Source organism: Drosophila hydei, unplaced genomic scaffold (genome assembly GCF_003285905.1).
Source record: "Drosophila hydei strain 15085-1641.00,03,60 unplaced genomic scaffold, DhydRS2 tig00000315-arrow-arrow-pilon, whole genome shotgun sequence".
In the NCBI taxonomy this organism is placed as follows: domain Eukaryota; kingdom Metazoa; phylum Arthropoda; class Insecta; order Diptera; family Drosophilidae; genus Drosophila; species Drosophila hydei.
In genome coordinates, this window is record NW_022045707.1 from 915,285 (window position 1) to 928,374 (window position 13,090).

General features: G+C 41.7%; 3 protein-coding genes across 4 annotated transcripts; 1 reads left to right on the forward strand and 2 right to left on the reverse strand.

The window, feature by feature from the left end:
* Nucleotides 1-17: 17 nt before the first annotated feature.
* LOC111599897 (mitochondrial-processing peptidase subunit alpha) lies at nucleotides 18-2,496 on the reverse strand. Its single transcript, XM_023315720.2, has 6 exons — nucleotides 2,282-2,496; nucleotides 1,821-2,202; nucleotides 1,194-1,610; nucleotides 989-1,129; nucleotides 424-928; nucleotides 18-359 (listed from the first exon to the last, which is right to left on the reverse strand). Exons 1-6 carry the CDS (start codon nucleotides 2,332-2,334, stop codon nucleotides 190-192), a joined length of 1,668 nt encoding a protein of 555 aa, XP_023171488.2. The 5' UTR covers nucleotides 2,335-2,496; the 3' UTR covers nucleotides 18-189.
* A 100-nt stretch (nucleotides 2,497-2,596) lies between these two features.
* LOC111599907 lies at nucleotides 2,597-3,105 on the reverse strand. Its single transcript, XM_023315731.2, has one exon. It carries the CDS (start codon nucleotides 2,936-2,938, stop codon nucleotides 2,645-2,647), a length of 294 nt encoding a protein of 97 aa, XP_023171499.1. The 5' UTR covers nucleotides 2,939-3,105; the 3' UTR covers nucleotides 2,597-2,644.
* Nucleotides 2,748-12,869, forward strand: LOC111599906 (protein lifeguard 2). Of its 2 annotated transcripts, none has more exons than XM_023315730.2 (4): nucleotides 2,748-2,829; nucleotides 3,056-3,110; nucleotides 11,896-12,146; nucleotides 12,205-12,869. In XM_023315730.2, exons 3-4 carry the CDS (start codon nucleotides 11,976-11,978, stop codon nucleotides 12,805-12,807), a joined length of 774 nt encoding a protein of 257 aa, XP_023171498.2. In that variant the 5' UTR covers nucleotides 2,748-2,829; nucleotides 3,056-3,110; nucleotides 11,896-11,975; the 3' UTR covers nucleotides 12,808-12,869. The 2 variants fall into 2 exon arrangements, with proteins under 2 accessions (XP_023171498.2, XP_023171496.2); XM_023315728.2 differs by lacking the exons at nucleotides 2,748-2,829; nucleotides 3,056-3,110 and adding exons at nucleotides 3,555-3,654; nucleotides 3,717-3,875 and having other exon boundaries at nucleotides 12,205-12,861.
* The last annotated feature ends 221 nt before the right edge of the window (nucleotides 12,870-13,090 follow it).

A 13,090-nucleotide genomic window follows, 5' to 3' on the forward strand; every position in this document is an offset into this window, starting at 1 on the left:
AATTTAGATTTGCTATAACTAAAGTCGAGCGCATCACATAACAATAACAGAATAAAAATATCAAGAAGGTTAATTTGTCGTATAGCAAGAATAGTAAATTTAAACGATCAAATTGGTTTCAAGATTGCCTATCGGTACAAAATGCAGTGCAAATTCAACAACGTATTTAGTCAGGGGAGCTTAACCAATTTACTTAAAGAGCGAGAGACGGCGTCCAAGCGATCGTCCGTTGTTATTCAGGGCGTTCGTAATATCCTTTAACTCTGGCAAGTTTTGAATATCACCGCGAGCTGCCACTGAAGGGACAGAGTTAAGAAGTCTTTGAGCAACGCGTTGTATGTCAGCAGATGTTACTTTTTCTAAAGAGAAAGAAGATACACATATTTCATTTATAATTTCGTACATATATCTAAATTATCTTACCAATTTCTTTGATGAAATGCTCGGGTCGCTTGCGATACCCCGTAACCAGAACTTGCCGTCCAACATCTTCGAACACGACTGGTCGGGACTCGAGGTTCATTAGCAGCATCGATTGCAATTGTATTTTGGAACGCATCAATTCTTCGTTGGTTGGCTCGGTGGTCATGTTCATCAATTCCCGTGTGATAACCTCTACCATATCTCGCATATGCTGTGGCGGTGCACTGCCGTGTATACAGAACAGACCCGTATCTACATAAGCATGATTGTAAGCAGTTGCGCTATACATCCAATGGTAGCGATTCAAGACTTTGGTATAGAGGCGAGAATACATGCCCTTTCCAGGACCACCAGCTGAGAACGAGCCGCCGCCCCCCATCATTATGTTAAGCACACATAGTGCCACAAAGTCTGAGTCTTGATGGGAACAACCCTCAAAGCCTAGCACAACATGTGCCAGCTCTGGCAGCCCAGCTGCCGCATAAATCGGTATTTCACAGTGTTCCTTAAATAACATAAAATAGCTTAAATATCCTATTCAGTATGGACATATATAGTTTCTCACTTTAATTAGGCCGCCGGTATACTGAGCTTGAGAGGTATCCACTTGATCGGGTGCTGTATTTGTTAAATTTTCTTTCATCCAAATGGCCTCGCGTTCGACAAAATATTTTGTAACATGCTCAACTAGTTCATCGTGATCTACCTACATAGAGGGAGAGTCCATGATTATTCAAATAAAAGTTGTGGGCTTAAAATCAAGAACTTACACCAACGCCGGCGATGACCATACGATCCGGTGCATGATGATACTTTAGATAGTTCATTAAAATGTTGCGATCAATTTTTTCCAAATTAGATGGCGGGCATAATTTTGGCAAACCGAGAGTGTTGTCTTTGTAGGCGGCAGCGTGTATCATGTCCATAAGTATTGGCTCCTGTTCGGGTCGCATGCCAAGCGTTTCCAATTCAAAACTGACAGCACGTCGTGCCAAACTCACTTCCTGTTCGCTTAGTGTTGGCCTCAAGGTTACGTCAGCTAGCAATCGGGTGACGGATTCAAGAGCACGACTATCAATACTTGCTGCATATATAAGCGTGTCCCTTGAACTTTGGCAATCACAGATGCCACCATTTTTCTCCAATTCCTTAAGAATTGCATCCTTATTAGGAAAGTTAACTGTTGACTGGAAGTGTGATTGATGATATTAAATAATAATTAAGATTTGTAAATAATATGAGTGAATTGGATGTATGTATGTTATTGTAATAATAATAAAAAGGGAAAGAGGGAATGGCAATATACGACGACGAATGTGTGGCAGGAGCATATGACAATAGCCGATAAGATTAAATGTATATAACCAGCAGAGATTTAAATTTTAGAGCGAACTTACATTAAACGCAAGCTTTTCAAGGAAATGAGAAACGCCACTGGGATAGGCTACTTCATAACGTGGTCCAGAGTCCAGCACAAGACCAACTGTGCAGAACTGTCCGTAGCGTGGCTCCGAGGCAATGCGCAAGCCATTCACTAGTGTTGTCACCTTCGTGGTGGCGCTTTCATTTAACGGTTTGGCATAGACAGCCTCAGGCAAGTTGGGCAGCGGTTCGGTTAGGGGCGGCAGGTACGTAACAATATCTTTGGACGGCGTGTTTATTTTGTGTGGACCGCCCTCTTTGCTGCGTACACGTCCAGTGATTTGGCCAATGCCGGTGCCACTGCCAATTTCATCACCACTAACTACCGTTACTTTTGTGGCGAAGCGGCGAGGAAATCTAATTGGATAATAATTGTGAAATTCATTATTTTTACCGGTTCTTTCTGTCTTTAAGCCCACACACACACGATTCTTACGTGCGCCAAGAGTTTCTTAGAGTTTGCAGCATAGTGAAGCTTCTCACGTTCATGATTTGCAGATGATTTGGGTATGGCCTTGAGCGTTTGCAACTATATTTACAATTTCAAATGTTGAATTTTGCTGCGTTCAAGAAATCTGTTTCAAAGACATACTTTTGAAGAAAAAGGTTCTTCTTCTTGCCTAATGTCAATCACAAATGTCATATGGGAACTAAAGCGTAGAGTTGTATTTTTGTTAGAAATATCGATAACAGCTTGGCAACCGTGAAAATTTCAAAAACGATATACATATACATGTTATATTTTTTTTTATAATATATTTTATTTATTTAGCTTGAATGTATTTTAGTATTTTACAAGCTAATCAAAGTTAAAGCGTCGTTTTCCATCAAAGCGATAGCCATAGGCTGCTGCATTTTTCGTGTCCACCAGAGCAGGATTGCGATGCTTAAAGAAACTGCCATGCCCGTGAGCTGGTCGAGAAGCGCTATTAGGAATTCCCTCCACTTCACGAGGATAAAAGGCTTCAAACATTCCTTCTGGCGGTAGGCAACACTCAACTATTTTGGTATCATTTGGATCATACGCGTCAACACTGATAAGTGCCCATAAAACAATCACCAGTATATTCAAAAGTTTCGTAATTACAGTCATTTCAAGTTGACACGCGAACCTTCCTTTTACTTTTCTTTAATTTTTTTTTTCTTTTTTATACACAATGGACCCAAACTTGTTTTCCGCTTGGTGTTGTTCCAATTGCTGTGGCTTCAGTTATACTGATTACCCCTTAAGCCGCTCTCTCATTGCTGCACTTGGCTCAAGTTAGGTGAGTTTCAATCATATTTTGTTTTTTTGTAAAAGCTTTCATGCATTTAAGTTTTCGCGCCATGAAGTTTATTTTATCAGATGGGCAACACCACAAATATTTTTGGCGATGCACGACGAATTAATCAAATAATTATATTTATGTGTTATGTTATGAATTTATTAAATAATTTGTATTGCTTATAACATTTTTATAGTCAAGCTCAAGCTCAGAATTTAAATAGCTATCCGAATCGCCCATCACTAATCGAGTTGAGTTTCTTCAATTCGTGCTCACAATTAAATCACGCTCATCATTAGCCGAGCCAGTCGGCGAATTCTTTTTGGCAATTTTCCTTATTTCTCAAAAAATGAATAAAATAATTGCGAACTTCTTATAAGTGGCAACACCATAGCACAATGGCCACAATTACAAGAAATACATTTTTTATATTGTTTTCATTTAACAAACGGCTCCTTATTTGAATAGTCAAATAAGTTCAGTTTTAAATAAAAGGAACCAAAAGCGGCATATTCAAGGAGATATGCAAACATCCCATCACTAAGTAAGTTGCACTCTAATTCGCGACCCCTATAAAAAATTGCACATCTCTTTCGTTTGAACCAGTTGGTCCATTCAGTATGAATAGAGTCGTCGAGAGGAAGAACGACGAAGTTTGCTCGTTAATCTCTTAAGAAATTTCGAATTTGATAAGAGACTTGAGCAAGAATAGAAACATGTCGTATAATCGTATAGAGGTACCCAAGGACTTAAGCGAAATGACAAGTAAGCTGATTGCATTATAAATATATTAACTTCTTGGAACGCTGATGTCCCGCATATAAGTTAACACATAACATTTAATATAGGGTATTTCATAAGTTTATAATCAACCCTCGCTATCGCGTGTTTCGTAAGTTAAGAAACAGCCCTCGCAATTGCGACACTGCATACTTTGTATCAGCGCGCTATAACTGCAATGGTCAGCGGCGGTAACCAGATACTTTTGTTTACTGCAAGAGTTTCCGTTATTGCCTAAGATTGCTGAGTCGGCTTGCCGACCATGACATTGTGGTGTGATGCGAGTTTTGGCTTAGCTTAAGTGAAATATTCTATGTAGCTAAAAATCAGTTTTGTATTGAAGTTTGAAGAATAAACCCGCACTACTCCGGCACACCGCCGTAATCAAATTGTTATATTTCTGATCATTGCTGAGCCACAAGGCCAGTTAATAGAAAAGGGGGTGAAGTCAAACCCTCCAACATAATCATCATAAGAAGATTATAATTACCCGATCAACGCTGGACCTGCCACCGACGCCTAGCTCATCGCTGGACCAGCAACTTATTGATTAAGACTATAAATACCCGATCAACGCTGGACCTGCCACCGACGCCTAGTTCATCGCTGGACCAGCAACATATTAATTGGCGCCCAACGTAAAAAAAAAAAAAAAAAAAAAAAAAATTTTTTTTTTTTTTTTGGAATTTAAATCATGTAAGTGGATACTCCAGCCAACATTTTTTTTCAAACACAAAATTTCTTAAATTTACTTTATAAAAAATTTGTTAGTACTAGTGAGTATTTCGTATTGCAACAGATTAGATTATAATAATCAGAACCAAGTTTCTGAAATACGTGAGAGTGGCTGCTCTGAGAATTTAGGCTGATAAAAATACTTAGTGTTACTTTCTATGTGTCTAATTCGACCCATCTTTTGACGGCCCGTTTAATTTTTCGCGGCCACTGGCCTGCGCATGCCACGGTTCAGCCAATATAGAAGCCCTCGCGAGCAATCTAGCGACTCAGATTCCGACTGTGACACTCGTATCAGAGTTCCGTCTACAAGACTTATACCGGCAGTTCCTCCACCATCAGATAGAATGGATCCAGATCAGCTTAGGGAAGTAGTAAGAACGGCCATCAGCAATGCCTTAGCCGAACAGGCCGCTGCAAACCAGCAGAGGGAGCAAGCATTGACTCAAAGAATTAATGAGTTAGCTAAACAAATAGCAGCAACAAGCTTTGCCACCCCACAAGTAGTAGCATATTCTGCTATAGAAATTAGAAACGATATTCACTGTGACGAGCCGCTAGATGCCGTCAAGTGCTTACCTGAGTTCGCAGGAGCACAGGAATCTTATGTATCTTGGAGGCAGGCAGCATTAGCCGCTTACGAGATCTTCAGACCACATAATGGCAGTTCTCGTCATTATCAGGCTGTCATCATTATAAGAAGCAAGATTAGGGGCCCCGCAGACGCGGTGCTGGCCTCATTTGGTACTGTACTGAATTTTGATGCGATAATAAATCGCCTAGATTTCACATACAGTGACAAGAGACCAATTCATGTCATTGAACAGGAATTAGGTACCTTGAGGCAAGGTGGCCTGTCCCTGCTTCAATATTACGATGAGGTGGAGAAGAAACTCGCTCTTCTCACTAACAAAGTTAACATGTCATATGAGCCGGCTTTAGCAAAGGGCCTATGTGAAAAATTCCGCGACGATGCGTTGCGTGTGTTCATATCGGGTCTCAAGCGCAGTCTTACAGACGTGCTCTTTGCAGCAAAGCCCAGAGATTTGCCTTCAGCACTAGCTCTCGCACAAGAAGTCGAGTCAAACCATGAAAGGTACGCATTCGCGGCTAACTTCGCAAAAAGTCTAGAAGACAAAGAGCGCAAGCCGCATGCAAAAGCACAGGGTCACCAACAGGAGAGGCATTCGCAACAAGCCGAAACACAAGCTAGCGGTACAAAGAATCCGCACTTTAGCAAGCAAAGCAGGGCCCCAGTGCAGTCTGACCAACGAAGCAGCAGGCAGCACAATAATAATGGCGCACCGGTGCCCATGGAGGTCGATCCTTCCTTCTCAAGGGTCTTGCAGCCCACTCAGGCCCCTGCTTACGCGAATAGGAAGCACCCCGCATCTGACCGCACAAGCGGTCAGAGGAATCAGCAGAGGCTGAATCACGTCACACAAGACGTGGGACAGGGGGCAGAGGCGTATGCTGATGCCGCCTCTAGCGCAGCGGCACAAATCAATGACGATAGTTATGACTCTGAAGCCCTCAATTTTTTAGGAGCAAATCCCTGCTACCCGTCATCAGACGAAGAGTAGCAGGGACTGACATGCGATTCCTCATAGACACGGGCGCGGCCAAGAATTTCATTCGGCCACACGAGGGGTTGAAAGGCGTCCGCTCGGTAGAGTCCCCCTTTAAAATTCATTCCATTCACGGCGAGACACAAATCACACACAAATGCTTTGTTTCAATGTTTGGGTTAAAGGCAACCTTTTTTATTCTGCCGGACTTATCAACTTTTGATGGGATTGTAGGCCTTGACCTGCTAAAGCAGGCAGCTGCTTCGCTTTGTCTAGCTTCAGGACAACTTAAGTGGGGTACGGAGGTCGAACAAATCACCTTCCACACGTGCAAAAATGTAAATTTCACGAATGTAGACTGTGCAGAGGCATCCCCTTTAGCTAGAAGTTCTTTTTTGAAAATGCTAAAAGCTAGACAAAAGGCCTTTGCGGACCCAGACGAGGCGTTGCCGTATAACACATCAGTCGTGGCTACCATTAGGACCACAGATGAGCAACCGATCTATGCCAAGCTTTACCCATATCCAATGGGAGCAGCTGATTTCGTTAACAAAGAAATCAAAGATCTGCTAAAAAATGATATAATTCAAAAGTCCGTCTCTCCCTACAATAACCCAATATGGGTAGTAGACAAGAAGGGTACTGATGAAGCAGGCAATAGGAAAATGAGGTTGGTAATGGACTTTCGTAAACTTAACGAAAGAACCGTGCCTGACAAATACCCTATACCAAATATATCAATGATATTGGGGAATTTGGGAAGAGCCAAATTCTTTTCAACATTAGACCTCAAGTCTGGATATCACCAGATCATACTCGCTGAACGCGACCGTGAAAAAACCGCTTTCTCTGTGAACGGGGGGAAATACGAGTTCAAAAGACTCCCCTTTGGATTAAAGAATGCAGCAAGCATCTTCCAAAGAACCATCGACGACATACTGCGAGAGCAGATTGGCAAATTCTGCTATGTTTATGTCGATGACGTAATCATCTTTTCAGAAGATGAGGAATCCCACATTAAACACGTGGATTGGGTCCTAAAAAGCTTATTTGAAGCAAACATGAGGGTCTCCGTCGAAAAATCACGTTTTTTTAAGAAAAGCGTGAACTTTCTTGGTTTCATAGTCACCAGCACTGGCGCCACGACGGATCCCGAAAAGGTTAGGGCAATACAAGAGTATCCAGAACCTAAAACACTGTTCGAGGTCAGATCATTTCTAGGCCTCGCAAGTTATTACAGATGTTTCATTAGGGACTTCGCCGCTATAGCAAGACCCATCTCGAATATCTTGAAGGGTGAAAATGGAACAGTCAGTAAACATAGGTCCAGAAATATAAAAGTTCAATTCTCTGAAGTGCAGCAAAGGGCGTTTCAGAAATTGCGCGATATTTTGTCATCCGAGAATGTAATGCTTAGGTACCCCGATTTTAAGAAGCCATTCGATCTAACGACCGATGCTTCGGCTCACGGCATAGGTGCAGTTTTGTCACAAGAGGGTCGTCCTATAACAATGATTTCAAGAACATTGAAGGACAGCGAGGTTAACTATGCAACAAATGAGAGAGAGTTATTGGCCATCGTATGGTCACTTGCCAAGTTAAGGCACTATTTGTATGGGGTGAAAGACATTAATGTCTTCACTGACCATCAACCCTTGACCTTCGCAGTTTCGGAATCCAATCCAAATGCGAAGATCAAAAGGTGGAAAGCGCGCATTGACGAGTCTAATGCACGTATCTTCTATAAACCTGGCAAGGACAATCTGGTTGCGGATGCCTTGTCAAGACAACAGCTCAACGCTGTAAATGAACAAGAGATTGAGTCCTGCGCAGCAACGATCCACAGTGAGGTATCACTTACCAACACCATCGAGACAACAGATAAGCCCTTGAACTGTTTTCAAAACCAAATAGTTATAGAAGAGGCGCGTTTCCCCTTAAAACGAAGTTTTATTCTTTTTGGAAATAAGAAACGCCACTTGGTCAACTATACTTGCGTCGAATCGCTGCTAGACGAGCTCGAAGATGTAGTTTCACCCAAATGCGTGAATGCTCTCCACTGTAATTTACACACGCTTGCAATGATACAAGATACATTGGTTCGAAGATACCCGGCCACAAAGTTCTGGCACTGCAAAAATCGCGTAGTGGACGTATTGGCAGTTGGAGAAAGAAGGGAAATTCTCACGGCCGAACATAATAGGGCCCATAGGGCTGCACAAGAGAATATTAAGCAGGTACTCTCGGAGTACTACTTTCCAAAGATGGCAAAAATAGCCAATGAGATAGTACTAAATTGCAAAACATGTGCTAGGGCTAAATACGATAGACACCCCAAAAAACAAGAGATTGGGGAAACTCCGATACCCTCACATGTAGGAGAGATGTTACACATAGACATTTTCTCCACTGACAGGAAATACTTTCTCACTTGCATCGACAAGTTCTCTAAGTTTGCTATTGTCCAACCGGTCCCTTCAAGAACCATCGTGGATCTGAAGCCAGCGTTAATGCAGCTGATGAATTTTTATCCAAAAGCCAGATCCATCTACTGTGACAATGAACCGTCATTGAACTCAGAGACCATCGTGACTATGCTCGCAAACAACTATGGGGTCAGCATTTCAAATGCACCACCATTGCATAGCATCTCGAATGGACAGGTTGAGCGCTTTCACAGCACTCTCTTGGAGCTAGCCAGATGCCTAAAGATCGATAAGGGCATAAGTGACACGGTAGAAGTCATTTTACTGGCTACAACTGAGTACAATAAGTCGATCCATTCGGTCATCGACCAGAGACCAGTTGATGTGGTTCAGGCTCAACCAGATGAGCCACAAGAGAAAATACAAGAAAAGATCAGAAACGCTCAGATGACGCTTAGAGCTAGGGAGAACGCAAATCGGCAGAATAGGGTCTTTGACGTTGGTGACAAAGTTTTGGTCAAGTCCAACCGACGACTCGGAAACAAACTCACACCTTTATGTGATGAGAAGGCCGTGGATGCAGACCTGGGGACCGAGGTCCTCATTAGAGGGAGGGTGGTCCACAAGGACAACCTAAGATGACTCTTGTTTTTTTTTATTTTTAAGCCACTAGGCAAACTTGTATAAGTTAGATATAGTTTTTCAATTTACTTTTAGCCACTTGGCATAGTTTTTATTAAACATTTTTGGTGGTGGGCAAACCTTTTAAAAAAAAAAGGTTGCTAAAAAGAAAGGAAACAACCTTATTTCACAGGTTGGGATCCATAGTACTCCTTTTCTTATCAGTGGCTTCGGCACATGTCACCGACTACTCGCGTGCCAAGTACATTCCCATCATCGACGGCGAAATCTTGATATGGGAAGAATACGCCTACGTTAGGCACTCGGCAAACCTCTCAGAATACGTGCGAATTGTGGAAGAAACGGTCAAATTAATTGACATGTTCCCGCTATCCCACATGAAAAAACTTCTGAGTGTGGACACGGTACATCTACAAGACCTATTGGAGGCGTTAGGCACGCATCATAGAGTCGCCAGAAGTTTAGATTTCCTAGGGTCCATACTGAAGGTTGTGGCGGGTACACCTGATGCCAGGGATTTAGAGCAGACTAGATTTACTGAAAGGCAGCTAGTAAATGCCAACAATAGACAGATAGAAATAAACACTAGAGTTCAAGACCAGCTTAACCAGTTGACATTCACTGTCAATAAGATTCTCAAGATAGCCAAAAACTCACAAGTTGACACTAGCCATTTATTCGAGACACTATTGTCTAGAAATAGAATGCTGGTAATGGAGTTGCAAAATTTAATGCTTGCTATTACTCTTGCAAAGGCTAACATTGTTAGCCCAAACATTTTGGACCACTCAGATTTGAAATCAATTTGGCTAGAGGAACCCACCAACACTCCCATAGGAGATCTTATGTCCGTTGCGTCCGTAAAAGTCCTTCAATCCATTAACACTATACATTTTATAATTAAATTCCCAAAGATTAAACAAGCTTGCAGAAAAATTACGATTTATCCTGTCATTCACAAGAATTTCATATTGCGATTGCCTGACAACGTCATAGCCGAATGCGATGGAAAAACCCACACACTGCAGAGTTGCACCGCTTCACCTGGAGCCACCTTTTGTCGTCTGGCATTAGAGAGTTCATGTGCCAAAGAGCTCCATGCAGGTGGCACGGCACACTGTGAAATCCAGCCGAGCAACCTGGAAATAATCACCCACGTAGATGATGGAATCATCATTCTTAACGACGGGTCCGCAAGGATCCAGGTGGATAACGGCACTGAAATCCAAGTACACGGCACGCATCTCATTACGTTCGGGGACCGAGTCGCGATCAACGGGACTCTGTTTTACAACCACAACAACGTACGCAATAGAGTCCCGGGCATTGCCAACTCTCCCTTGCTGAACATCACTGCCAGCCAAGATGTCCTCAGCCTCCCTTATCTTCATCGTTTAAATGAACGTAATTTGGAGGAGATACAGCAATTCAAGAAAGACGCCGGAACTGATCAAGCTTATCGTGTGGCATTCATCATTGGAGGTATATGCTGTGCTTTAATCTGCATTGGCCTCACCCTTTGGCGGTTCATCGACGCAAGGAAGTCTGCGAAGCAATTACGAGAAGTCGTCGCCGGAATTGGGTCGGCCGAGGGCGGCCTTACACTTGAAGGGGGAGTAGTTAACACATAACATTTAATATAGGGTATTTCATAAGTTTATAATCAACCCTCGCTATCGCGTGTTTCGTAAGTTAAGAAACAGCCCTCGCAATTGCGACACTGCATACTTTGTATCAGCGCGCTATAACTGCAATGGTCAGCGGCGGTAACCAGATACTTTTGTTTACTGCAAGAGTTTCCGTTATTGCCTAAGATTGCTGAGTCGGCTTGCCGACCATGACATTGTGGTGTGATGCGAGTTTTGGCTTAGCTTAAGTGAAATATTCTATGTAGCTAAAAATCAGTTTTGTATTGAAGTTTGAAGAATAAACCCGCACTACTCCGGCACACCGCCGTAATCAAATTGTTATATTTCTGATCATTGCTGAGCCACAAGGCCAGTTAATAGAAAAGGGGGTGAAGTCAAACCCTCCAACATAATCATCATAAGAAGATTATAATTACCCGATCAACGCTGGACCTGCCACCGACGCCTAGCTCATCGCTGGACCAGCAACTTATTGATTAAGACTATAAATACCCGATCAACGCTGGACCTGCCACCGACGCCTAGTTCATCGCTGGACCAGCAACATATTAATTTATATATGCAGCTTTGTATATACATATATTTATTTTCATATTTTTGATATGCTGCAAAACATAATATTATATATGGAGATTATTGCTGTGCAAAATTTGACTATAAATTGCTTATGAGCATTAGCCCATGAATTTTTGCCGGCTTTTTCTTCTGTGTTGTTTTTTAGTCGCTGCTGAATTGCAACTACTCGTACGTATGCATGTGTATATATGTATTTATTTGCAACTTGATTCTTGGTATTTGCAAGACTGGGAAATTTATACATGCATGTGTGAATGTGTGTGTGTGTGAATTTATCCAATATGTGTTTATCCCGGCACAAATGACGCAGTAAATCTAAGCAAGACATAAATAAAGAATGAAGTATTTAATAAGAAAAAGAGATACTTATGTAAACAAATAGTAAAAGTAAAAAATTATTTATTTGAAGAACCAATCAATAATGGAGAGCGCTATCCACCGATACCGTTACCGCCGCCGCCGACTAGACAGGGAACCGAGTCGAAGCCAATGATTCAAATGAACTCATCAGCATTTTTAGAGTCTGGACCGATTATAATAAACAATACAACTGTATTCGTATTAGAGGGACAGGACGAGACTCTGGCAACAAAGAACTTTATCTTCAATGATCAAACTATAAGAAAGGGCTTTATACGTAAGGTCTACTCCATACTATTGGTATGTAGAGCATAATATAGTATTCCTTAAGTGTGTAATTTTAATTCTTATATTGTAGACTCAGCTGCTCTTCACCTGTGGCGTTATCTGCATTTTCATGTACCATGACCCAACCAAATATTTTGTACGCGCTCATCCAAATGTGGTGATGGTTGCTATGGTCGTCAATATAGTTGTTGTCATCTCGATGGCTTGCTGTGAAACTGCTCGACGACATTTTCCTGTTAATTTTGTGTGCCTAGGCCTGTTTACGGTGACCATGTCGTTACTACTTGGGGCCGTCGCTAGCTCCTTGGAAGCGAATCTTGTGCTCTTAGCCGTGGGCATAACGGCTTTGTTAGTGGCTGCTCTGTCCATATTTGCCATACAAACCAAATACGATTTCACAGCCATGGGCGGCGTCCTAATCGCAGTAGTTGTCAGCCTATTGATTCTTGGTTTTGCAGGCGCATTTCTACGCCAAGCTTTCGGCGAGACGGCACTTGCCTGTCTTGGTGCATTGTTTGGCAGCTTTATGCTTATCTACGATACACAACTGATTATTGGTGGCACGCATGAATATCAATTTAATCCCGAGGACTATATATTTGCAGCATTAACTTTATATATCGATGTTGTACGCCTATTTTTATACATATTGCGTTTAATTGCTAGGAAGTAAAGTTGACTTCATTTGGCTATTACGCAAAATGGAAATACTCTGAAACGTTATTATGCAACTGAATGTATATCTATGTGAATTTATTATTAATTGTATACTGAATAATGGTTTAATGTCATAATTTAAGGGCCATCAAATGGCATTTAAATTACCAAGAAGAATCTTTAATTAGACTCATATACAATTTTATATATGTATAAATATATCTGTACTGTGCACAAGCGAATTTTTGTATTAAATTTAAATTTGTTTTTATATTGGTATATTTTATTCACAATAAATA